This window comes from Onychostoma macrolepis, chromosome 07, assembly GCF_012432095.1.
Source record: "Onychostoma macrolepis isolate SWU-2019 chromosome 07, ASM1243209v1, whole genome shotgun sequence".
NCBI lineage: Eukaryota > Metazoa > Chordata > Actinopteri > Cypriniformes > Cyprinidae > Onychostoma > Onychostoma macrolepis.
In genome coordinates this window covers 34,021,440-34,048,449 of record NC_081161.1, presented here as the reverse complement: position 1 = coordinate 34,048,449, position 27,010 = coordinate 34,021,440, and the positions used below count along the sequence as shown (strand labels likewise).

Here is a 27,010-nt window from a genome sequence, read left to right as displayed (position 1 = left end):
CTTTACATGTCGAAAATAGGGCTGTCAAATTGATTAATCGCAATAAATCGCCTCCAAAATAAAAGTTGTATGAGGCTTTCGGTTCGGTACGCATTATAAACCGAACGATTCGTTGGACTAATCCTATTACATTTGGAAAATAAAACAGCTCATTGCCACTGCGCTCAACAAGGCAGCCCAAACGACGTAACTGGCAACGTGCTGTCTTCCAGTGGCATAACGTTAGCGGATGGGCACGCACTGCGAAAGGCCCTGCGATAACCTCCCCTTGCTGGGGTGCGTCGAAAGACATTGATCTTGTTTCTTGTATGTAGATATTCTCAAAAACATCATTTGTTGGTAATTTTAAGATATTTGGCATTTCCAATTAATGTAGGCCTGTTATATTCTTATTTTTATTATTATTATGAAGTTATTTTTTTATTAAATTAAAATTACAATTCATTTGCCCTGCAATAATTACCAAATAACTGACGTGCTGTTATATATATATAAATATGCTATATATTTACTCCTCAATTAAAATGTAAAAAAAAAAAAGGTATTTTAAAAAAGGTCTATTATACAATGAATTATAGGCCTATTGAAATATTAACACTGCAGTCATAAATAAAAATCAATGAAATAAAAAGCTTTTATTTCAAGCACCGTCTTTCAAAAACAACCTGTTTAACACAAAATGTGTTTCTTCTCATTTTTTTTCACTATGTAATATTAGAAATAGTAAGTGAATAAATGAAAACAGTTAGCTGTATACTGTTATCAGCATATGTTGAAGCAGATCCGTCTCTCGTTGTCTCTGAGAGAATATCGGCGTCAGATGCCGAAAGCTCAGTCATTACTCCGTCATTCCATTTTTACTTTCATTTTCTGCTTATAGTGAATTCACTGAGATTAAGACGTTCACCGGCATAACTCTTGCGCAAAGTTTACACGTTGCTTGTGTGTGATATCCATTGGCTCGCCTTCATGGTTTAAAATAGAAATATTTCCAACATTGCGATGTAACCAGTTACCCCTGTACCGAACCGTGACACCACTGTGTTGAACCGAACCGAACCGTGAATTTTGTGAACCGTTACATAAATATAAACTTTGATCAAAATTGAGTTGATGTAAAATTTAACGTATGTAACACGGACGGAAAAACAGTGTATATTCAAGCAGAAAGTGTACTTAATCTAATTCAGTTTAATAAAATTCTGGTTGAATCCCAGTTCATGTTTTGCTTTGTTCCTAATTTGGTATAGTTATGAGTCATGCGTTGTGTATGGTTCACAAAACTGGTAATAGGACTTCCATGCAGGCAGGGTGGCCATCTAATATTATCTGTTCTATAAACTTAAAGGTGCATTTTTGATTTTGGTATGTTCATAAACTGAAAGCCAGCAAAATTACTAACAAATACCACAGGTATATTTTTCAAATTTATTTGCCAAATGTAGAAGCCAAAGGAACTCCTACAAGTGTGCAAAGTTATAACGTGTGTAACGTGGACGGAAAAAATGAAACAATCCCGCAAGATTGCCTTTGTAACACAAAATAATACCATTTCATGAAAACTGGCAAAGAATAGAACAAGTTCATAACACATTAAAATAACCTGTCATCATTTACTATCAAATTTAAAGGTCATACATCGTGAATGAAATAACATTTGTAATGTGGACAGATAAAATGAGTAATTCTGCTGAATAGAGCACCAATAACTCTTTATGCAAAGTAACCCTGAATATTTGTTAACTAAAGAGTTATGACTAATTATTTTTTAACACTTGAAATTTATAATTATGTGTTTAATTATATGCTCTGAACACCACAGCAAACTTAATTTACAGAATAGCTGTTTCATTTCTTGAATACACTTCTTAAAATTAAGAATCTGAAATATGAATGATGACTGTTAGTCTCCATGTTCATGTCAATTACAAGATAAGGATATTATCTTCTCTATGATAGGCTGCAATTTACATAGCCTGATTTACAGAATATGATGCTGCATGAATGGTGGCCTACATAGTATTTGGAAAAGTTTTTTGATTTCATATTAGGCCTGCCGGTGTGTTCCTTTTAAAATAATGAAAATAGGCTACTTCAGACATTTATTAGGCATGATGTGCTAAATATGATTTGGAGAAATAATACACAAGACTATAGGCTATTGCTGAGCTGTGGCTGTTGGCTACACTTGCACTCAGGAAAAAGTTTGACTCTTGACTGGTCAATTAAGTGAGGTAACGCTGAATCGCATGATAGGCTAATAGACCCATACAGGCAAGGAAATGAGCATAAATTCACGGTACGCTCTAGCTGCCATCAAACAGAGCTCCGGTGGAATTGAAAGTAAACTCGCGCATCGCCTGTGGCCTACATAATTTGGACATGATGAAGGTACACTTGACAGGCTGTGGAGCTTCATTTTACCACAAAGCTGATGTTTAAACTAACTTTATTGTGTGCCGTCAGTGCGTAAAATCCTATGCAATTAACGCCGACAGTTTATTCTAATGGCATAAGTGAGATTGTGTTAACGCACTATTAACGTGTTAACTTCGACAGCCTAAGCTATATTCTTACGAACATTGGACAGAAAAAAAAAAATACCCAGAAAAAAAGTCAGCAAAATCATTGACGATGTTGACTTTCATGAACAGCTTATTGAGTCAAACATACTCGGAAAACAACGTTCGAAGTTGGACAGACTGAACATTTCCATCAAATTTTTACAAACAAGATGTGCAGAATCTGTCAAAATGTATACAACCACCATTCATGCATGCTCTTTCACGATGAACACGACTTTCGGTCCGAAACCACTAGCAATCATCCGACTTGCACACTCTTTTTTTTTTTTGCACCACAATGATCCTATTTAATGTTTACTTAACCAAAGTTTACCACGTTCGTATCATTTTAATGTTCGTAAACTTTTGGACAGAAGCCACAAACTTACCCACATTCGTCGAAATCCGTGAAATCCTGTTAACTCTTCCTCCCATGCAGAGCATGCGTGACCTAGACGGTCTTATTTCTGACATGAGAACCATTGAGACATTAGGAGATGGAAATTCAGCGTCAGAATAAAATGTACGAGCGTTATGATTTTTGGACAGAAAATCTCTGCCCCTGTTTTATCCCGATTTATTAACAATTTATCAACAATTTATCATGTAGCAACGCATATGAGAATTTAACCCACGCAAGATGTTTTTATCGTTTTGCTACTGATAGAATTACATGGAAAAATTATATCTCTGTTTCCTTTAGAATCATAGTTTAACGTTCGTAACTGCTTGGACAGAAGGTGAAACGAACGTTAGTAAATGTTTCCATTGCATCGTGGTGGATTAAGGGAATTATACTTTCAGTGTTGGTAGTAGTATTTTGTAGAAGACACATCAAAATAAATGTTATGCCTCAAAATTCAGGATTTTATTAAAGGAAATTAAAGAAATGGAAAGGAAAAATCCAGATGCATTGAATGTCCCACCCTGACATCCGCAATTTCTGGGGATGGAAATAAAATAAAGTCTCATTACACGATAATGCCAAGGCTTAGTGGGATAAAATTAACTTTATTATTTCTTACATCTATCTTAAACAAAATAGTGAACTAAAAAAAAAAAAAGACAACAACTGGGTATTATTCAATCTATATTGTTCATTACACCTCATATACATACATACATACATACATACATACATACATACACATATATATATATATATATATATATATATATATATATATATATATATATATATATATATGAGCAATTCCACAGTTATATATATATATATATATATATATATATACAGTTGTGCTCAAAATTATTCATACCCATGCTAAATATGGTCAAAGGCGGCTGTGAAAATAAATCTTTCATTAATCCTTTTGATCTTTTATTTAAAAAATTTACAAAAATCTAACCTTTCATTGGAGAATAAGAATTTAAAATGGGAGAGAAATCACATTATGAAATAAATGTTTTTCTCTAATACACATTGGACGCAATTAATCATACCCTTTTATTCAATACTTTTTGCAACCTCCTTTTGCCAAGATAACAGCTCTGAATCTTCCCCTATAATGCCTGATAAGTTTGGAGAACATCTGACAAGAGATCAGAGACCATTCCTTCACTCCAGACCCTTCAGATTCACAGCTCCATGTTGGTGCTTCTTCTCTTCAGTTCACCCACTCATTTTCTATAGGGTTCAGGTCAGAGGACTGGAATGGCCAGCAGAAGCTTGGTTTTGAGCTCAGTGACCCATTTTTGTTTTGGTTTTGATGTTTGCTTGTGGATCATTGTCCTGTTGGAAGATCCAACCACGGCCTATTATAAGATTTCTAGCATGGACAGTCAGTTTTAAATTTTTTATATGTTGGTATTTAATTTAATCCATGATGCCATGTATCTAAACAAGATGTCCAGTACCTCCAGCAGAAAAATAGGCCCACAACATTAAAGATACAGCAGTATATTTCATTGTACACATGGGGTACTTAGCCAAGGGTGGACAACTTCATGTTCCTAGTCACCCTGGTGTGATTAAAAAAATACAAATATGAATGGGAATATACATCATATTAGATATTTTAATCATAAGAATTTCTAGATATACCAATAATTGTGGCCATTGTGTACTAGACAAAAATATTTATTTCCTAATGTGATTTTCCCCCACTTTCACTTTTTTTTTTTTTTTTACTTCAATTAAAGGTTAGAATTTATTTTAATTTTTAAATGAAAGATCAAATGGATAAACAATTTAGACTTTTCACAGCCTTCTTTGATCATATTTACCAAGGGTATGAATAATTTTGAGCACAACTGTGTGTGTGTGTGTTTTTATATATGTGTATATGTGTTAGATGTATACATGTGTATATATTAGATATACATATATACAGTACACACACATATTATGTAAACAAACTTTTATTTTGGTTTCAATTAATCGAGAATAATCGATTTGACAGCCCTAGTAGAAAATTAACCCCTTTTAAGATTTTAGTATTGTGACATTATTTTCATGACAGTTAAGCATATTTTATACCTAGATTTCCATTATTATACCTCAAAAATATCTCTCTTGTAATACAGTATGAAAAACTTTCTATCCAGATACAATGATCTAATCTAATTTTTAAATGTAAAATATTAAAACCATATTTACTGTATACAAAATTAAGTACAATGCTACCATGATGATAATATAACAATACTGATATTTACAATTACAATGTACTTTACATTTAAAAAATTCTATCTTTGCCCAATATATATTAATGGTATCATATTTATCAATCATTATGTTTGTGTGTATATTTATAAACACACAATACATAAAAACACACACACAAAAATAATAATATTATATTATTTACATCTCTGTTTTTCTGTATTTTGGAGTGAAATAAGACCTGGACCTTTCTTAACAATTAAATTGTTTTCAATATTCACTCACATCTTATGTGTACAGTATGTTATGTTTGTTAAGGTTTGGATCACATTATGACTTTTACTGTACGTTATATACAAGCGTGAGTGTTAATGTCAGTGTTTTGCATGCTGTTATTAAAACTCCGTATGTGTTTGCAGGATGCATGCATTCCTCAGTGTTGTTTATGTGTGTATTTGCTAGACTTGTGACCTCGATCACTTCAGCTTTCCTCTGTCACTCTCTTTTTCTTTCTTTCCCTCCCTCCTTCCCTCATTTGACTGTCCTCTTGTATCTGTGATATAAAGCAGCAGTGGATTGGCATTACACAACCACACACACGCACACACACTCGCCTGATCCCATTTGAGCTGCACTTACCTCAGCCTTACCCTCTTGCCCCTCTGTCTCGGTGAAAGTGATCTGTATTATTTAGCCTGGCAAGGGTTAGCACACCACTGAACACGAATACTGTGTGTGTGTGTGTGTGTGTGTGTGTGTCTGGAATCAGAGCACAACTGGCTCGTTGAGGAGAACAGCTTTCCTTTATTGGAGTGTACTTGAAAAGACAAGGCTTTTTAGTTGCTTAGAGGGGGAAATGAAGATTAAATGTAAGAATATGAGTTTTAGTTTGTTTTAAACTCAATCCAGTAAAATCTTGATTGTTTCTAAGTGGAGTAAGCATCCAAACTGAGGAAGTGGACCAGCAGTGATGTGGTTGTGTGTCACCTCATTACAGGGATATTCAATATTTCACTGGTACTTGTTGAATATACAATTTTCTAACATTTAAGAACAAGAAAAAATTAGAATAAGAAAAATATAGTATAGAAACGCAACAAACTTATGACAAGTCATAGCAGGCATTTTCAGTACGTACATGAGGGTCACAGAATATGGTTTGGTAAATGCTTAACAAAAATCCAGTTGAATTGTTTGCATTTAAGATGATCGGTCCATTTTGTTTTTACTACTTTTATCATTTTTAACATGAAAATGAATGACTTGCGAGTGTCAATTTATTTGTCAATTTCAAAAGTGACTACATTACATTACTGATAATTGCTTGCTTTTTTATTTCTAAGTGGCACTCCTAGTTCTCCATAGCATCTATGCACATTAGGCCAGTGTCCTCGTCTACACGAGGTAGAAGAAAATACGGGTTCACTTACAGTGGGAATAAACATGGTTTGTGCCGACCACAGTATGTTTTGTGCAGTGAATTATCGCCAACCAAGAGCATTAAACCATCAAAATTGAATTCAAGAAACATTTTAAACCCAAACACTCAAACTATAAAGACAGGTCTGTTCCGTGTTAATAATTTTAGTTTGCAGTAAACAATTTTGCTTGTGTCGGGTCAGTAGCTAATCTCCAATGTAAAATCCTTGCCTGAAGCAGAACCAGTTGAGCGTCACTTCTCTAAAACTCTGTCCGCCTCGATCTCCACTCTTGTTTGTTGAATTCCAGAAGCGAGTCGCAAACTCTCCTGCTCAACAAAGCAAGAATTCCGCACTAGGCAGTGGTGGTTCTTATCACCATGGTAATCACAGGCGGCTCTCTGTAATAAAGCAGTGATGCATTTCACTATAGCAATACAGTCATGCATTCATGGCCACGGCTATCTTGCCTAATACTTCTAGCGAATAAAACTCGCAGGATGAGTTGACAGAAGTAGAGCGAGTGGATTTGTTCCTGTGGGGATAATGAAATTGCTTCCGTAACACATCAACTCTCTCTTTAACAATATTTGTAACTTGAATTGTGTATTCATAAGCCCTTATTCTAGACTTTGTAGTATTTTATGGTTTCCCTGAAGTTTGTGAATGTAAATTAAATGGTTTCTTGCAAAAAAAGTTTAGGTTTTACCTACTGTCTGACCCTAAACAGGCTTTTTTTTTTGCTATTGTACCTTTAAAAATTATATATGTATGTACACTGCCATTCAAAATTTTAGGATCAGAAAGTTTTTTTTTTTTTTTTAAAGGAAATTAATACTTGTATTCAGGAAGGTCACATTAATTTGATCAAAGTGATAGTAAGACGATGTTAAATAAGATTTAAGAAAGGAAGTTTTGACATGCCCTGACATTTATGCTTTTTTTCAGTTGCTTATAAACGTATTAATGGCTAATAAAGTTTAATAATACTGTATTCAGGGCAAACTGGGCTACAATAATATGTGAAGCATGTATGTATGTGATTTGTGTTTTTGAGAAAACAAAGTTTATGCGTTCTGTTCTCTTCAACTTCCTATTCATGTAAGAATTCTTAAAGTATCATGGATTCCACAAAAATATTAATCAGGATGACTGTTTTCAACATTAGGAATAAGGAATGTTTTTTGAGCACTAAATCAGTATATGATATAGATTTTGGAAGCACCATGTGACACTGAAGACTTCAGAAAAATACCATCACAAATAAATTACATTTTAAAATATGTTAAAACAAGTAATAATATTTTGCAATATTACCATTTTACTTTGATCAAATAAATGCAGCCTTGGTAATTATAAGAGATTTCTTTCAGAATCGTTAAAAAAACGTTACGAACGCATAGTTTTGATTGGAAGTGTTTTTGTTGATGATTAGCTTAAAAATGTCGCAAATTTTCAGTTTGAAATGAGCAAGGAAAATAGTTTTTTCCATAATTTGCCCCCCTTTCATTTTTCAGGCTGAGGACTACAGACTATGCAGAATAGAATAATATGTGTGTTTTTTTTTTTTTAATTTATTTTAAATTTTTTTTCTCCCCAATGCCTTGATGATGGGTCACTTCAGTATTTTGTCAAACTCCGAGAGCTTGGCCAGGATTTGTCTGGTTGTGAATGAGAGGAATGTGCAGGCATTGGCTCAGTGATCTCCAGGCTACTGAGAAGAAGCGTTTGGCACAAGTGGCAGGAAAGTGAGCAGGATCATTAGAGCCTCCATGCAGGACTGCTCCAAGGCTCCTGCATGGAACACCATATGGAGCGCCTTTCTTAACCACACAGTGAAACTCTGTGCCCTTCCTCGAGTTCCTTAGTGGTGCAGCACCCTGTGACCGACATGATGTTAGGTTAAGTGGCCCTCTTGTTTCATATTCGTCTCAGGTCATATGAATGACGAATTCGGATTGGTTAGGCTTCCTCTGTTTGGTCTTCCTTTGTTCTGATTTACTGTTGCGAGCATTTAATTCTGAGGATACAAGAGTGTCCAAGTGGAAGAAACCAAGCAATTTTTTCCTGTTTTTGCAATCTAATGATCTCTTATGCTTCATTCATTGTGTGCAGGATGAAGGACACCAGCCGCAAGAACAACATGTTTGCTCAGTTCCGTAAAAACGAACGGGACAAGCAGAAGCTCATAGACACCGTTGTCAAACAGCTGAGAAATCTCATCGCCACCAACCAGGCCTGAGAATGCCATCGCATCAGCATGATGAGTTGCTACCAGACTGCGTGGACTGCGCTTGCACACCTCCATTAGTTGGACGTATTGTTCTATTCCCACAGACACTTGCACTAACATGCACATATAAACGCACCTCTCTGAAAGGTGCACCTGCTAAACCATCCCGTGCCTGTGTGATATGGTATCCATGTCTTCCTATGTGACTACCTGAACACAATAAGGACACCAAATCACATTTTGCTCTTTAAAACAGGTTTTGGTTGCCTTTTATTGTCTTGAGCCTCTTACAAAAGGACTGTTCTCCTGTGACACAATTTGAATTGCCTTTACAATAGTTCTGAAGTATTATTTCTCTCATTCTTGAATTTGACAACTACAGTTACACTGTATTGTGGATATTACTTCAATTGCTGCAGGGTTAAAGAAAATTGGAACACTAACTAGACTTGAATATTGCTGTCGTAATTTCAGATCAAAAACAGATCAAATTTAAAGGGATAGTTCCCCTAAAAATAATCATTTACTCTCCCTCCCTTCATTCCAAACCTTTCTATCTTCTGTGGAGCACAAAAGATGATGATATTGTATTTATTTTGTCCATACATTGGAAGTCAATGATAGCCAAAACTATTTGGTTGCCAAAAAATATTTTCTTTTGTGTTCTACACAAGAAAAAGTCATACAGGTTTGGAGCAACATGTGGATAAATGATGACAAAATGATCATTTTGGATGAACTATCCCTTTAAGATAGTTCTCACAGATGGGTCAAGTGTTCATTTGAGTGCTGATTGTAACGAGGGAAGTTCTCAATACAGGGAATCTAGTTACTGCCCTTGTGTAGTAATTGTATACTAGACATACTGCAGCTTTAGTCTGTTACAGCCAAGACATAGATTCTAGATTAATATAGCTGTGTGGCAGTTTTGGAGAAGATTAGTTTACTATTGTCATGAAAATGACCAGGTTAAGATTTAGGTTTGGTGTTTCTCAACTAGACGTCAAATATGCAGAATAGAGGCTTTTGTCTCTTGTATTCATTAATTGCAAATATATCAGCCAGCATTCAATGCGAAAACTGACTGAAGATGTGTAAGGTAGGGGAACAAACTAGAGCAGGCTAATGTCAGCACATTTATACAGTCATGTGAGTTTATGTACACCGCTGTACATTAAAACCTAATATAAATTGCTTTTACTATTTAAACAGTGTCGTCTTCCCATAACTTTGATATTTTCTCGGATAGGAATGAGGGTGCAATATTACATGTTTCTTTTCGAGTTTTAGGTTTGTGGTGTTTAAAGGGAGTTTGCTTTTTCTTTCATTTCCAATTTTACTGGCACAAAAGTTGTGTTTGAAATCTGTTCCTTACAATGGATGCAAACCCATTAAACTATAAAGGGAATTCTTCATTTTTAGGGACAGAATGAGCGCCATGTCAAATTATTTCGAGCTGTTTTCTGGATTCAGCCGTTTCTGTCTGTGCCTTGAATTTTTCCATGCCTATAATTGATTGTGTGTGTTTTTTTCCCTGCACAGCACCTGGTCTTGGACGTATGACCAGGGAATGGACATGTGCTGGTGTGTGAACGCGAGCGTGCATGAGAACATTCAGCCTTAGCAGACAGCTCTGATTGTAGAGAACAGTACTGACTCCAGAGAGATGCACTGTACAGATTGTTATATTAAACCACTAATGATTATTACAATACTAATAAACTCAGCAAATGCCAATAAATAAGTAATAATTATTTATTTTGCATCTGAATTGTAATTTTAAGGGCATTTTACTTTCAGTTTGGGAACAGGGTCATGAGAGGCTTTTTTTGTATTATTTGTGTGCCATTATAGTATTAATATTTTAAAATAGTTTTTTTATTATTATTTTTTAAAGGTTTTCATTTTAATTTGTGTGATTTTTGACTTTTTGTTCAACATTTTTATTTCTGTTTAGCTTTAATTTATACCTGTTTCAATTTTAGTTTTTATTACTTCAACTTATTTTATTTCACTTTGTTGCCAAGGTAGCATTTCATTTAATATTTAATTTTACTTTGTCAGCTTTATTTCAATTAACAATTTAGTTAATAAGACTTGTCCAGATGTGCACTAACCACAGGTCAGTGGCTCTGATAGCCATAAAGTGTTTATATGAAAGCAGTGCAGTGGAGTATTATGGTGGTCCATGACTTTTTGATGAGACCTCAGATGACCTAGAACTGCTTGATGTACACAACTCTTCCCTTTCTTCCCACTCTGTCTTACTCCATCTTCCGCCTTTTCATTGTGGCACAAAACCTGCCTTATCCAATTTTGTGCGATCACTGTCCCATCATGCAGTGAGAGATGCCCCCTGCCACCACCATTTATGTCTGTGTGTGGAGAACGTTACTGAACTGTGACCACACCACAAACACATTTTCCTTCATCCTCTCAGACGAGACACCGTGGCCCTCCGGGTCTGTTGATCTCCCACATGTTTTGAGCGAGTCGGGCAAAACAAATCTTTTGGGGCTCACTTGAGCGCGACAGGCTTTTTGTTGGGGTTCAGGAACCGAGCAGTGCCAGCTTATAACCGGATGATGAATCCTGCCTCCTACTGCCCATCTCAGCGCCCCGGGACCGATGGCGGAGTTCGGAAGTTCTGGCAGTTACGGCCCTGTTGAGCCAAATGTAAAACTGAAGAATTAATTGTTTCTTCTTACGGTCCAAGATAAAGGACTTGCTTGAATGATTTATACTTTTGTCATATAACCCATGGTGAGGGAATTTGGTGATGCAGTCCTCTTGGAAAGTTTTCTATAACAATTCAATAGGCAGTAATTTTATGCTGGTCGTCCACGGACAACGGTGACTTCACATCCAGTGTGAGTTCAAGATGACTTAGTCACATTCATTGATTGATTCTGTTATTTAACCCTTTCCAAACTAAGGACCGCTCAAAGCATCAAGAAAAGAAGCGGGGACCTATTTTATAAAGCTGAGTATCACATTTGAATCATGACCTAAAATAACACAAAAATACTGTACATATACCTCCATTCAAAAAAAGTTGAGGGACAGTAAGATTTATTTATTTTTTTTCCAACAGGGACACATTAACAGTAAGACTTTAAGACAGTAAGACTTTTACATTGTTGCATATACCCCAACAGCAATGTTTGGTTAAAGATTTGAGTTTTGTGCGTGTTAGAGAGAAGGAAAGAGATGACAGAAAAGATGTGATCAAGATCAGGCTTCACATTTGCATGTTGTTTTTAGCAGAACAAAAAGATTGTCATGTGTCCTCAAATGGGCCATTACAAAGAAGAAGAAGAAGACGGATGATCTGCCAGAAACAGATGTATCTCTTGCTTCAACAGATGTTGTGATCTCCCGGGTAGTGCTACAAAAACACATCAGATAAATAATGTATTTTACAAGACAGAGAAAATATCTTCATTGCAGATCATGCTCTTCTGCATGCACATTTAGGGAATAATTAAGGAATAATTGGCAAATTATTAATTATTATAAATAGTTTTTTATAGCACATTTGTAATTTTTATGTAAGTACTGGGAAATACTAATGAACTACATATGTGTATTTAATAATTATATCATGCAACTGCTTAATTCCACGTTGTTAGCACTATATAACTATGTTCAGATGCTGAGAGAAACATCCAGGTTGTTACATGATTTAAAATGTGTTTTTTTTCTTAATTTTTGTAAAGTAGAAAATTCCCATTAAGAAAATCTGTTGCACATAATTATAATGTTATTTTCCAAATACATAAAATTGGTCAGCAATTTCAGTAAATTACTCAACTTTTTTAACACATTAAGAACATATTAAGAATTTTTTCTATTAGCAACGTGTGGGAATATCATGCTGTATATGGTTGTCTCTGTTAATTGTACAAACATTTCTTGCGGCAGACCTTGTGTTTAGATCAGTATTGCCTTAGAATATGGTCAAAATGTTAAAACAACCCAAGATGAATGGAGGCGCATTGTAATTCAGTATTTTTGATATCTGATAAGGAATTCACTTTAGAAATATTTGTTTTACTAACTGTCCCATTAGGAAAGACATTGAATGTATCTAGTAAAAGTGGCCTTGTTTTGTGTGTCCAGAGCAGCAGAGGTCAGGTGAGGTCACTGCTGTCTCACTAGTCTCAATATCCAGAGAGACAAGATAGCGTGCAGGGGAGCATAGAATAAACATTTGCCCAGAACAGAAAAGGAGAAATGAAACTGAAGCATGTCACCCATTGATCTTTGTCTCTTACGGAAGAGAGTTAAAAATAACCTGCATGTTTATATGCCTTTATATAAGTTATTGTTAAAATCTGCGAGTGTGTTTGGAAATGGGTCAGATGAAAATGCAGAAGAGGGAAGAACAGTGGCTTGATGTTTGCATAGTGTCTGCCATGGCTTCATATCTGACTGATTATGGAAATATGGTAATCTGTGAACTAATCTCAGTCTGTCTCTTTTTCTCTATGCCGCAGTTTATCTGTTCAGTACCAGGACAGTGACCAACAATCACTTGGCAAACTGATCAAAGCTGTATTTGATGTTGACAGCATGCTCATTTTTGCATTGAGATGGATGAACCCCAGTGTAAAAATAAGACTGAATATTAAACTGGTCATGTGTAACAAGTCAGCAATGTGTCAAATAAGCACCTCAACTTTAATTAGGAAACGTAAGTGGTTTATGTACATCAAATCCTATTGTTGCCTGAGAATAACATGATAAAAATATTACGTCAAAATGTTATAATATGTGTTAAATTAAATCAAACCAAACGTAAAGACTTTTAAGATGTTACAAAAGATGTCTATTAAAAAAAAAACATTCCTTTTCATTAAAGAATCCTGAAAATAATTTATCATAGTTTCCACAAAATATTAAGCAGCAAAACTGTTTTTAACTTATAAGAAATAAGAAATGTTCAAATCACCATATTTGAACGAAGTTTGGAATAATGGCTGCTGTAAGTTTGACAGGAGTATATTACAATAAACTGAATTAATGGTTTTCTATTTGAATATTGTAATTTAAATTGCAATAATATTTCACAATTTTACTGTTTGGTCAAATAAATACACCCTTGGTAAGTACAAAAGACTTATTTCAACAACATTCAAAAAAATCTTACTGACCCCAAACTTTTGAACAGTAGTGAATATAAACCTTATTTTTCAGTGCTTTGTCAAAAATATTGTAGAAGCAGAAATTGCTTTCACTGTCATTTCTAGTTGGTTCGGTTTATTTTAGTTGAGGTGAAAATCACAACTCGGCCAATTTGTATATCTGATTTCCTGTACATCAACATCGAGATTCACAGGAGACAACCCGCACGTTCAGGGAGAGAGAGAATGACAAGACAAAAGGTTGTGAGTGAAAGTGAAGTGAGAGTGTGGGAGAAGATGGAGTGATAGGGGAAGAGAGGAGAGACAGCGAGCGCACGTTCTCCTCTCCTCCAATGAAGATGGATGGCAGCCCACCCTCCCTCTCTCAGTGCTGCTGGGAGGTTATTGATGGGCTCCGGGAGTCAAAGGTTACAGAAACAAAACTCTGGCTTCCTCTGAGCGCTCTCTGTGTGTCCTCCCCTTCAGTCAAGGTGTTTGGGAGGGATTCTGGGAGGGGCTCGGGTTTAATTTGAACACTGACAGCGACACACAGGCCTGAAGGGGCCCATCTATCATTGCTGTGAAGCACCGAGGGTGTGCGTGAGTTTGTGTGTGTGTGGGATTGGTGATTTATTGTTACATGGACATGCTAATAGCACTGGCCCCCACAAAGCCAGTGGGTAGTGGGGGTTATCATTGAGCCATCCATCTCCATCCACCTAGCCGCTCAATCACTCCACGTTTTCCTCTTAGTTAACACACTTTGTGTGGTAAATCTCCATCAGTCATCTACATTATGGCCATAAATAACACCTTGTCTACTACGAATTGCTTTAACGTCAACTTTTCGACCAAACCAATTTGTTTAAGATTCTGAGAATCAAAAGTCTACAATTACTTTCTCCAGCATCTTCACATATGGCCAGCACTCCAGGCATCAAGATGCTTGCGCTTTTCATTTTTTGCAATGTCATGCCTCGGTATTTTGTTGAGTAACGCTTATTTCCTTCAAAAAACATCTCTTGTCATGTTTAACAGTTGTTTCCTAGACAAGCGACTTTTAGGACATATAGCAGGGGGTAAATGAGGAACCTGTTTCTGACTATAATAAAAATGTACTGGAAAACTTAAACCACACATTATCCATTACAGCTGAAGCTAGAGACGAAGGACCTGGCATTTTGATTCTTCCCTCTTTTAGACAAAATTGGATTGAATGACTGCTTTGGAATGCAGTTGCTAGGAATTTAGGTTAGATTAGATTTGGACTCCCTTGGTTGTCAGATTCTTTTGGGTCCTGTTACTGTCCAAATGCTGATATCTCTATTTTAGACGCTTGACCTGAAATCAAAACCTCTGCTCTCCAAGAAAAAAAAAATGCGATTTAGGGCTTCAACAACAATTTCGATTCAGAGATTTCATGCCAAAGCTGAACGGTATGTCAAAAAAGGGCTCATTTTTTCCTCTTTAAACTGCTATTTATACCAAAATTATACAAAAATGTTCTTCATAGAATCCTAAAAAAAGAGTTTTCAATTCTGATCATAATAAAACATGTCTAAATCACATTTTAAAGTGCACTAAAATAGAAAACAGTTCAGTTAAATCATAATGCACTGTTTTTGTAATAATTGTTTATCATGGTTGTTTTTTTTTTTTTTTTATCTCAAGTCTCCTTCTAGAGGTCCAGCATCCTGTAGCTCCAACACACTTACCTGGAAGTTTCAGCTCAGGTTCAGGTGTGTTATTAGGGTTAGAGCTACAGGAGAAGGTCTGGGAGATATACAGATGATTGCTTTCGTGAGCAGAATTGTTCTGTTTGGTTCTCAATATGGCCTCGGTGTAAACACTGTTTCTGGATCAGCATCAGCATCCTTGTTGATCCTGGAACATCATTGCAGCAACATTTCTCTCTGATTTTCAGAGAGACATTAGGTTTAGTGTTGTGCATCTAAAAACAGGAGTGAGATATTGAGTCACTGAGCCTGTGTTGTTTGTCTTCTGAGGCATTGACTCTTCTGCGGAATTGTGCTCTCCATATGCTTGCGCACTTCAGTTACGGTTTTTCTGTTTCACTCACAGATGTTTGCAAGGCAGGTGATTTGACAGGGAACAAAGCAAGAGCATATGCTGGCTAAATTAAGAGAAGCAAACAATGAAGAAACATGTTTCAAACAAATTGTGTTCTGACATCCTGACAATATAAATATTTACTTGTGTTGTTATTCAGCTATTAGTTATTATTTTATTTGTTTTTTGTTGGAGGTATTTTATTATTGGACTTATTACATAAGTAGTTATAATAATTAATAATTTCTATACTACTATTCTAAACTACTGATACTAATTTGATAAGCATAAACCCTTTAGCTCATTTGTTCCTGTCTTAGATACTCCCATTCTTACAGCAAAACTGAAGGGGATTCATAAAGAATATAGTCATTTGTGGCTCATCTGTTTCTTTTCTCCTCCGTCTGTTTTGAGGTACAGGAATATGTCTGTCGTTGAGTAGCAGGTCACAAATGTTCTTGCTTTCCCAAAGTGAGGAGGTGTGCAGAATTTCTGTATTTTGCCACATAAAGTTGTCAATTATTTGCAAATATCAGTGCGTAATTCTCATTTACCAGGAAACAAGCTGATACACGTGTGCATTCAGAGGAACAGCATATTTAAACAATCCAGAGCTGGGTTTTCCCCGCTGAGAAAACATACTAATACAAATAGTCTCACACTTCGCTGATGTTTTTAAAGGTAAATTATAAATATAGAATTTAGATAAAGTTCTCAAGATAAAGTTTTCAAGTTTAGCAGGTGTTGTGGATTGTTCTCTAGTATCAGTCTGTTACAAAACGTAATGTTTTACTTGTTGAAATAGCCAGCTGCTGGTGATCAATAACAACTTTTAGGTCTGTTTATCCTGCTCAAATTACCCAGTTGATATTCGATTTTTCACTAATTGAAAATGAAACTTTTTTTGTTGTTGTTGTTATTTTAACAACAAGTTCTCTTTCTCTTTCAATTTTAAATTTCATTGGTTTATTTGTAGTTTTTAATTTTTTTTTAACTTTTATCATCACGTATAATTTTAACGTTGTGTTTGTTTCTCTGATGCTGTTTTGTTTGTAGTGTGTATGACTCTGTGCACATCTACAGTATATACATGGACATGTTTTATGAGCTCTGATCCATCATTTGATTTTCTATTGTGCCCCCTGTATTATTATGATGGTTATCGGTATATTTATAGGTAAAATTTAGATTTTTTTTTTTTTTTTTTTTAGTCCAAGTATCTTGGAATGTTATCATTTTATCACTTAAATATACAGTTATAAGTTTTAAAACAGTCATCACTATGCCATCTTGTAATACTGTGAATTTCTGGTAAACACAGCTGCAAGTTTTTTTCTTACCGTAAATTTCTCTTTCTCATGTATGCCTATGACATACTCACCTGTTTTCATTTGCCTGTCTCTCCCACCTCATTTGACCTTGTCTTTCCATTCTTTCATCGAGTGAATCATTGCAGCTCTACCCCTGGGTTTTCTGCTTCTGCCTGGAACCACCCAGAAGCTGGCACAGTGAGTAAAGTGTACCTGACTTCCTGCCACACTGGATCCTAAACCGAAAATAATGCCATACACTGTTTTAATTTTTTTATTTTTAGATTTAATCTCAGATAAGAGACAAAATAAACAAACACAATAAATTGGGCAAAAATGTATGGACAGATTTCACCCTGACCCCAAATCCTGTTTTGGAATCTTTGCGTTTGACAGTATTTAAACCATTTCCCCAATTTCCATTTGAGCCTCTTTCAGATCCACCACCGCGCTTAAGATTTACATGAGATTTATGATGTTTTTGTTTAAGTACGTGTAAACCAGGTACTCCCAAAGCAAACTACCAAACAAGCTAGCCTCAAATGATACATTTACATTCAAATATTCCTTTTAGGAGGCAAAGAACAAATTAATTCAGTATCCCCAAAACAGGCTCAGGGTGACAAGAGGACATGAGAAACAACTTGACAGTGTTAATGTGAAACACACTTTCTGCATCTTGTTGAATCGACCCCAGATGGACCTAGAGGCAACCTTGGTTTTGAGTAAGTGTGGGGCACACATGTCCTTTTGAACTGTGCTTTTGACTAGAGATGCTGCGTTTGTGTTACAAACATGTTCCAGTAGTTTTGGTTTCAATATATTTATGTGCCGTTCCTGTTATGTTGCACATAATTCTGGGTCCACGTGTCTTCAAATCTGGCTTTTGTGCCTAATTGTGTTTATTCATTATTGATTATTATTATTGACATCAGGACACCAAAAGAAGTCATTAACCTCTTTACCGGGTTCACTGATTATTTTTGGCAGGCTCACAGCTACACATGCAGGATCCTTAAAGACATTATTTACAATTCTTTGACAACGCTATTAAAAGTGTCATAAATGTAATGCACCATATTCCAAATCTTCTTATGCAATACAATAGAGTAGTGCAAAGGCCAAGGTGTTATTTACTGATGATATTCATCTCTAGTGGCATGTTAAAGTTTGAAATATGTAGCACAAGTTGTATGGACCACATTTCTGAAAAGTTTAGTGTATTTTTATTATTTTTCTGGAGATTGACAGTCCCAGTTCTCTTTCTTTGTAAAAATTTTTGTAGAGACTAAAATGTTCTTTAAAAAAAAATCACTTTTTTATTCCACAGACAAAAGAAAGTCATACGGGTTTTGAGTGTCAAGGGTTTTTATTTTGGGGTGAGCTATATTTATAATGCTCTTTCTGGGCCTCACTCTGAATTATCTTGCTCATTTGTTCCCATTTTTGACTTTTAAAATGATGAGTCATGCATTAATGCTGGAATACACTACATGAACTTTACAATATAAACAGGTTTCCAAACACTAGTCAACATACACTTGCCTACTTTGTAAATGTTTACAGAGGAAAAAAATAGGCATCATGCACTAAACAAGTGCGGATCATACACTTTCAAGTCCTTCAATTATTATTAAGAGATGCCTGACAAATGAAAACACATTCTGTTTTAAAAAATGCTAAAAATACCTAACATTTATGACTAGATGAGATCATAGCCTGATTCTAAAACACTCTAGTGTGTCCATCATATACTGTGATTTTCCTTGAAATCTGTCTCCGACTGCTTAAAGTCTGCAGATTGGCGCTGACTTTTTGTATATAGCGCTGACTCAGACTGCAAATATGGGCAGAAATCTGGACAAAGTACATGTAGTGTATTCCAACCTTTAGTCAGAGGCTCATTGTTGGTGCTTTCTGTCTGATAGCCACTAGTGGACAGTAAATAATGATTCCTGTCATAAATCAATAGCACAAGTAAATACAGAGAATAACTAGATAGCTGAAAATCGTATGGGGCTCCGCCTGAAACCACAGTGTTAAATTACTGAAACCCTTAATCCAAGCTAGTTTATTTACTATACAATTGGACTTACATTATCATTTGCCTAGAGTGTGCTTTATTGTTCATCTTTGTCAGTGATGATGACCTCTGATGATGTCCATCCCATTAAAGGAGAGATGCCATGTGTTTCTTCTCACTAATGGAAGGGAAAGAACGGGATTAACATGATTTCATTGAGTGACAAAACCAGGGAAACTTGCTGGTGTTCTTACACTCTGATTGACCTGGTCTCTTTAAGCCAGTGCTAATGTCCTATTGGTTCCAGGGCGACAGTTTAATGAGGTTTGGTTACGTTTATACATACTACAAGGTCTTAAAATGGGCTTTGGAAACACTGGAAATGACCTGGCTTGATTTTTATAGGCAAAACATAATGATTCAGCCTCTATATCAGGTAATGTACTGTAAACTGTTGTGGCTAAACTGCGTCCACTAGCTGTAATGCAAACCAGATTAGCAGCTGAAAGCCATCAGACCTCCCAATGACCCTTATATTCCGGCTGTGGTCTGTGTAATCAAAGTGAATTGGGATATGCTGATGATTTTCAGATAACGATCTACCTACTATCTAGTATCTGTCATATATATATATCTATATCTATCTTATATATATATATATATATATATATAGCTTGTACTTATTTAAACAATGCCTGAGACTTGGTGTTACAAGCACTTCCTTTGTCGGATTGCCTCTTCAAGATGAATCGCTTCATGTGTTCCCCAAATTGTAAGTCGCTTTGGATAAAAGCGTCTGCAAAATGACTAAATGTAAATGTGTATATATATATATATATATATATATATAACTCAATTTAAGGAATCATGACAGCTGATAATGCTCTGTTTCTCTCAGCGCTTGAAGTTGTAGTTGTTCAAAAGAAAGAACAGCAAATGATTCGTCAGAGCTTGTTCTTCTTGGGAACTGAAGTCTTGTTTACATTGGTAAATACGTGAGCAATGTTAATCACTTTATGGAAAAGTGGATCATTAATGATTATTTCTGGGATATGTGTCTGTGGAAACATTCCCTTTAACGGTTTTATTTGTATATGATTTGAAAACTTGTGGGTTTGATTTATCCTTTAATCGTGTGTGTGGTCCTAATGGTGATTAGTCACTGTACCTTACTTCCACTGTCATTTCCTTCATTACTGTGAGCCAACTCAGAATGGATTCATTGTGTTTGAATAGCACTGGTGAGTCATGTTACAATCACAGAACATGCTCCTCAGTGTGTCCTCAACAGGAAGTGTGAGTTGTATAATATAGAATCTATAGTTACTACAGGTTTGTGTGTGAGAGACCCTTATAAACCATAGGTGTATATTAATTCAATCTCACCCCTCTTTCATTTCCTGTGACCTCGGTTTGAAACAGGGTTAGCATTGTTTGTCTTATTTAAGAGCTTTGTTCCAACATCAGCGATGGTGTGCATGTACGTATGTGAGCCTATTTTGAATTATGTAATGATTATACAAGGGCATAACGCTGTGTCACAAGGTCTCAGGGTCAGTGTATATCAGAATCACGTTACAGTATACGTGCCTTCACACCTCATCTGTGGTAAGCTTCAAACTTTAAAGAAATAGTAGATCTGATGGGTGATAAAAGCATCACAACAATCCATAAATAATCCACAAGAATCCAGTCCATCAATTAACAATTTGTGAAGTGAAATAGTTGCTTCTGGTTCAAAAATGAGAGGACAACAGGTAATGAATTTTTCAACTGGACGAAGCATTATTATGGATTATAGATTTTGTCCTAAATTGGTGGTTTATAGTTAAAATGCCTTAATGAGTTTGTTTCGACAAACATCTAGCGTTTCACTTTACAAGACATTCTGGACTGGAGTCATGTAAATTACTTGTGGATTGTGTGATGTTTTTATCAGCTGTTTGAACTCTCATTCTGATGGCACCCATTCACATCAGAGGATCCATTGTAATGTAAAATTTCTTCGATGAAGAAACAAACTCATCAACATATTGGATGGCCTGAGTGTGAGTACATTTTGAGCAAACTTTCATTTTTGACCGAACTATTCATTTGAAGTCAATATTTTCTGTATTTACTTTGTTAAAGCCCATTCTGATCTCATTTTTTTTAACTCATTAGGATTCATAGGTGGGTTATTCCCCAGAAATAAATAGATTGTAAACTCAAATCAAAATATCTTCCTCTGACTTTTCAGTAACTTGAATTTGGAAGCTGTGTGCATTGTATGCAGTTTACAAATCCCCATAGCAACATTTCATGAATCAACCAGCACCTTCAACCCATCCACTTTAATAGGCTTCTGGAATAAATCTGGTAATTCCAGGCCCCTTAGGACCTTGCGTCACTGCTAATTCTCTCACATCAAACAAGAGTTCATCAAGATGTGAACTTGCTTACTCTCTAAGCTGTAAGTCTGTGCATTTCCCAGGGGAAACAGTGATATATAATATATAAAAATGATTAACTAGGCATCAGATTTATGTATTAGATCCAAATAATTCTGTTCAGAACAACTACACCTCTTATTTCTGAGTACATTGCTTAAGCTTGTGTGAAGAAATACATTTTTCATACAGTAACATGAAAATAATGCATTTGATGTGATTTTCAATAAGGGAATATTTCAGTCTTATTTTTCTATCCCACGTTGGAAAATGTCAAGTTATATGTACATAGATGCATGACAGCGAGCGCTGGAATCAGAGATTGGGAAGTTCCCTCTGTCTCCGCTAGGCGGCAGTGTGACGTTGAAAGACGCGTCCAGGTTGACAGCGTGAGCGAAAGAATGTCTTAGAAAAATATCATAAAAAGACAGAAATCCCTTGCATTTCACAGTGCAAAGTCGGGACAGGTTTACTTTGGCTTAAAACAGATAGAAAAGCAAAAGCATAAGGGAGAGAATGCGTGAGCTTGCAGAAGTCGCACACTTTCAAACGGACTGAAGAAATGAATGGATCGTTTTAACTTATAGGCACGCGTCCGAGAGCTCTTCGCGTTCATCTTATAAGCGAAAAGACGAGTATCTCTCATTTAAACGCGTCCTTTGTAAAAAAAATTCTGAGAATTGTTATGTTTCAAACAAGTAAACAGAATATCTGACGAGCATCCCTTCCTCTCTCATCCTGCGCATCAGCTGCGCGCCTCGGGAAGCAGACGTAAAGAGAGCGAGCGAAACAGCTGGAGCTCTTGAGTTCTGGTCTGCAGTGGTCGTCTCATATGCTGAGAACAATTACATAACTGTCCTTGAGTGATTGTGATCATAAGGTGACCGTAATTGAAACCACGTACCATCTGTAACAGATGACACCAACACGAATCGACACGCTCAGCAGTGTCTGTTGAAGGGAATTCATCTTGCACGATAGATCGATAGATAGATAGATAGATATTTTAATAGTTAGATGGATGTTTTAATAGTTTCCCCCCAATGTTTAAGTAACCACAAAAGTTAGTCGGAACGCAAGTGTCCATAGTGACAGTTGGCTATACCAGCACCTTGCGTTAAGTTCATTATTTATTTAATGAGCAAAAATACTAAAATATTTATAACTGTATTACAGATGTTCACAATAAACCTTACTGTTTTGATTAAAATACTTTAATATTAGTTAACTGTGGACGCCAAATAAGAGCTTGGGTTGCGCAAAGACGCATCTTAACATATTCGCGTCCTGTTTCAAAGAAATTCTTTTAAAAATCTCGATCCCCTAAAAGTTATGGATAGTCAGAAAGCCAGAAGAAAACAAATAACGAATGAATGAGTCAATGAATGAATCACTGTGACTGTGAATATCCACAGGACTAACGGCGCGCACGAACAGATGCGCATTTGAACAGTCAACGCATTAGAAATGTTAAACTGATACCGAACCAACATGTCTATTATGATCTGTTACCGAGTCCGTATAAGACAAGGTAACACTGTTATAACATTACATCTCCTTTTTTCCTGTGGTTTTTGAACCAAGGGTTTAAATTCATGCTGAGTAATCAAGGTAGCTCAGCGTGACAGCATCATTAAACCCATACGATTAATCCATATACATATTCTGCGAGTGGCAGGTGATACTTTCTCGAACGTATGAGGCTTAAAGTATTGAAAGTCTTCCTCCCTCACTCTCTCTCTCTCTTTGGGCTCTTCTCCAGGTCCCGCACGCTCCAGCGCCCGGCCCGTTCACTTTTCACCCCGCCTCAGTTCTGTGGGGTGGGGTAAGGGGGAGCCGCTTGCACCCTGGCCGAATGCCGCCTCACTGCCTCCGCTATATAAACACACATTGGAAGCTCGCTGTGCGACTCGAACTCACATTGAGAAACTGTATGTGAAGAGAGAGAGAGCTAGAGCGCAAGAGAGAGGTAGAGAGTGAAACCGCATCAGAAAACGGGCTAGCGAGACGCACTACAGTCATCTGAAGATTTTTACTGCTCATAGGCATCAAACTTCGGAGGATTATTTCTGCGTCTTCCTTATGACCATTACTTGATTTCAGTGCATTTAAAAAGATTATATCGAGCTTTCCTGTAAGATATTTTTAAAATAACTGAAAACAATTTATTTATTTTTTTATTTTTTCTTCCAAAAAGTAACTTAAAGCTAATTTTTAAACAAGAGTTTGAAATTTCGAACTTTCTAAATCATCTTTCAAGTTTGACAGGTTCATGCCAAATTTGCATTTTGAAAATTAAAAATTGAATTTAAAATTCACGGGAATATTGGAAAGCGATTTGCATAATTTAAAATGATACACAAACATTTAAGATCGCTTTATAATATCCAGCATTCTGTTAATTAAACACTTCAATTTATTCACTTACTTTTCGTCACAAAACTTTGTTGCGTTGCCTTTTGGTGAGAGAGATTCTTCTCAGTTATTTTTGCTTTTCAGAATAGGCTAATTGTAGCAGCAAATCATATACAAGTCACCTCATATACTCCCGAGAAGGCTTAACCACTGTAGTGCTCATCACTCCAAAGAAAAATTTGAGACAAGTCCCGGACCTTCACAGCCATGCTCTTCGAGAGTTTTGACCTTGTCTCGGCGCTGGCGACGCTGGCTGCGTGTTTAGTGTCCATGGCACTTCTTCTGGCCGTGTCCCAGCAACTCTGGCAGCTGAGATGGACCGCAACACGGGACAAGAGCTGCAAGCTGCCTATGCCCAAGGGCTCCATGGGGTTCCCCATCATTGGAGAAACATGCCACTGGTTCTTTCAGGTAAGCGCTCCATCTGCTTGTGTCTTTCCAAGTTTCCAGTCGCCTTGCTGTCGCACGCACACCGCGGATTCGTGCGCTCACCAGTGTATATAGTCTCCCTGTAGGTAACTGGGTTGTTAAATACGCACCAAGAGTAGGATAACGTCCACTAATGCTTTTCGCACGTGTGCGCTCGAGCGTAATATTGCGCTTTAAAAAGCGAGCAGCCTGCAGATTAGTTATTCCCACGTGTGCAATTTCATCCATGCCATATTTCCATGGTGTTAATAAGCTGTCTGTTTTAGATAGCCGACAGTTTTTGTTTCATACAGCCAGTTCTCAATCCACGTGGAACAACCTGTTTGCGGCTGCCAAGAAAGGCGCGCTCCGTTCCAGAAATATTGTAGTCCTTGGCTTCCGATGCGCGCGAGAACACAGCCACTGAGCACCGCTTGTCAAAGCGCGCATAAACTCCTCTTGGCGCGCGGGGTGGGATTGATCGCGAGGGCAGGTAGTGTCGCGCTCTCATTGAGCTTCTGTGTAATTACGCGCGCCGGTTACTCTAGACGAGCCCGCGTGTTGTGAATGATGCCGTGCCGTTCTGTCATGATACCCAGGCAGCGCGTGGTGCGCATACAGTACATTCAGGGAGTCTCTGTGCCATCTTCCTTAATGAGTCAGAGAAGTTTGTGAACGCTCACTGTGACATGGCTGGTTTAGAACTTAGAAAATAAGGTAGCACATGAACTGAATTAAAATCAGCACAGCGGCCATAATGTGGTATTTTAAAAGAACGTTATTACACGAACCGAAGCTGTAAAAAAAGCATTCCATACAGTAAAAATCGCGAATAAATGTCTTAGGAATTCTTTCCATATTAAATCCATGGTGCGCATTAGGATGTCCCTGGACATTGGCTTGCAGTAGCTGGAGTGGGTTGCTTTCAACTGAGATTTTCAATAGGGAGGAATGTCCTGGTCTGAGTGGTGTACAGATCAAATTCTCTGGTCAGGAATAGATTCTCCAAAGTTGCTGGAAATCCAGAAGAGAATTTCCATGCAGTTGGCAGGCTCTTTAGAAAAACAAACAGGCTTGACTGCATCTCAGAGTTATATATTTAAAATCAATAGCATTTGGTCCGGTCCATTTGTGCCAAACTTGTGTCATTCCTCATTGCTAAAGCTCAAAGCATGACTGAGAGCTACTGTGCAAACGTGCAGTTTGAAATGTTGATCTCTCTCCTTCTTGTGCTTCTGAAAACATGTATTGCTTTTTAACAATCTGTGTATATCGATACAATTAAGACAACCCCTTAAATTGGTCGGTTAGCCCCTTTTGTGGTCCACATCACTTTGTAAGGCTCGAGCAGCAGTTGAATCCAGAAGTGGGTCAAATCTGTGATTGACATAGATTTATGGACTCAGAGGAGTGTAATTTTTTTGCGTTCTCTTGCGGTGTGTCTGTCATTTTGAATTATGAAATGATTTTGTATTTTGTCTGTGTATAAATTCTCAATTGACCACAAAAAATATCTGGTCACAGCTTTCTTTTTTTGTCCTCTTCTCAACGGTGCTCCAAGTTTTGCTGAAATATCCATATGGCGCATAAACTTAACTGTTTCTTTGCCAGGGCCATTACTTTTGAATTGTGTGCTGATCAGTAATGGTGAGTTCAGACTTAAGTTTAATAATGATCATTATATAAGCACAAATTCCTTTGCCATTGTAGCAATAACTCCTCAATACTGCAGTTTCTCAGTACACAGGGAAGGCTGTCTAACATGAGAGCACAGTTCACCCAGTGGGCAACCCTCCCTTACCTCTACCCCACGTCTCCACCTTGACCCAAATCGCTCCAGTCTGGGTGGCAATAAAGCTGCCCGCCGGGGGGTCAAAAACACACCCACACCCTGAGACAAAGACTACACGGCTTGGGGCTCTGATCAGAATTCCAGAGAGCATGGCCTATAGAGACCTGGGGGATTTAGGAACAGTCTTCCAGCATCCCCTCTCTCTCGCTTTCTGGCTTTCTCCTGGGGCTTGTCGGGATTAGCGAGCATGAAACGGGCATGACTGGCACCAGTGCGGTGTGGCCCCTTTTTCACCTCTGGAACGCACCAACCAACCCCTCAAACAGCCTCTTGTCTTTAGGAACAGGGGACGGGGGGTGAAAGCGAAGGGGGCTTGGCAGCAGTAGTGGGAGGAGGAGAAAGGTAGGGGGATAGAAAAGAGAAGAAAAGGGGGTCCCCGGGGTGAGCGCTCACACTGCACTGAACAACCATAATCTCTCTCCACAAAGTGTTTCCAGGTCAAAGGGGAGCCTATTCTCTCAGCTCGGCCACATTTAGGTTCTTTGCGCTTGTCTCGTGGGCTTTGGCGTTCGCTCGGCATTAAGCGGAACCATTGCTCT

At 37.1% G+C, this 27,010-nt stretch overlaps 2 protein-coding genes and 1 long non-coding RNA gene across 7 annotated transcripts in view; 2 read left to right on the top strand and 1 right to left on the bottom strand.

Annotated features, from left to right (window-relative positions):
• The window catches only part of exoc6b (exocyst complex component 6B), a 98,567-nt gene extending 87,955 nt beyond the window's left edge, over window positions 1–10,612 (top strand). For 4 of the 5 annotated variants that reach the window (XM_058780609.1, XM_058780611.1, XM_058780606.1 and 1 more), the window contains one exon: window positions 8,721–10,612. In XM_058780609.1, the coding sequence (XP_058636592.1) occupies window positions 8,721–8,847 (127 nt within the window). In that variant the 3' untranslated portion in view covers window positions 8,848–10,612. The remainder of the gene's footprint in view (window positions 1–8,720) is intronic. The other variant, XM_058780610.1, reaches the window with a different exon arrangement.
• Window positions 10,613–11,603: 991 nt separating this feature from the next.
• LOC131544639 (uncharacterized) lies at window positions 11,604–24,347 on the bottom strand. Its single transcript, XR_009272180.1, has 3 exons — window positions 24,225–24,347; window positions 19,441–19,545; window positions 11,604–17,580 (listed from the first exon to the last, which is right to left on the bottom strand). It is a non-coding gene; the product is annotated as an uncharacterized LOC131544639 (long non-coding RNA).
• Window positions 23,595–27,010, top strand: part of LOC131544638 (cytochrome P450 26B1) — a 16,058-nt gene continuing 12,642 nt past the window's right edge. Inside the window, exon 1 of the mRNA XM_058782992.1 lies at window positions 23,595–24,622. Within this exon, the coding sequence (XP_058638975.1) occupies window positions 24,419–24,622 (204 nt within the window). The 5' untranslated portion in view covers window positions 23,595–24,418. The remainder of the gene's footprint in view (window positions 24,623–27,010) is intronic.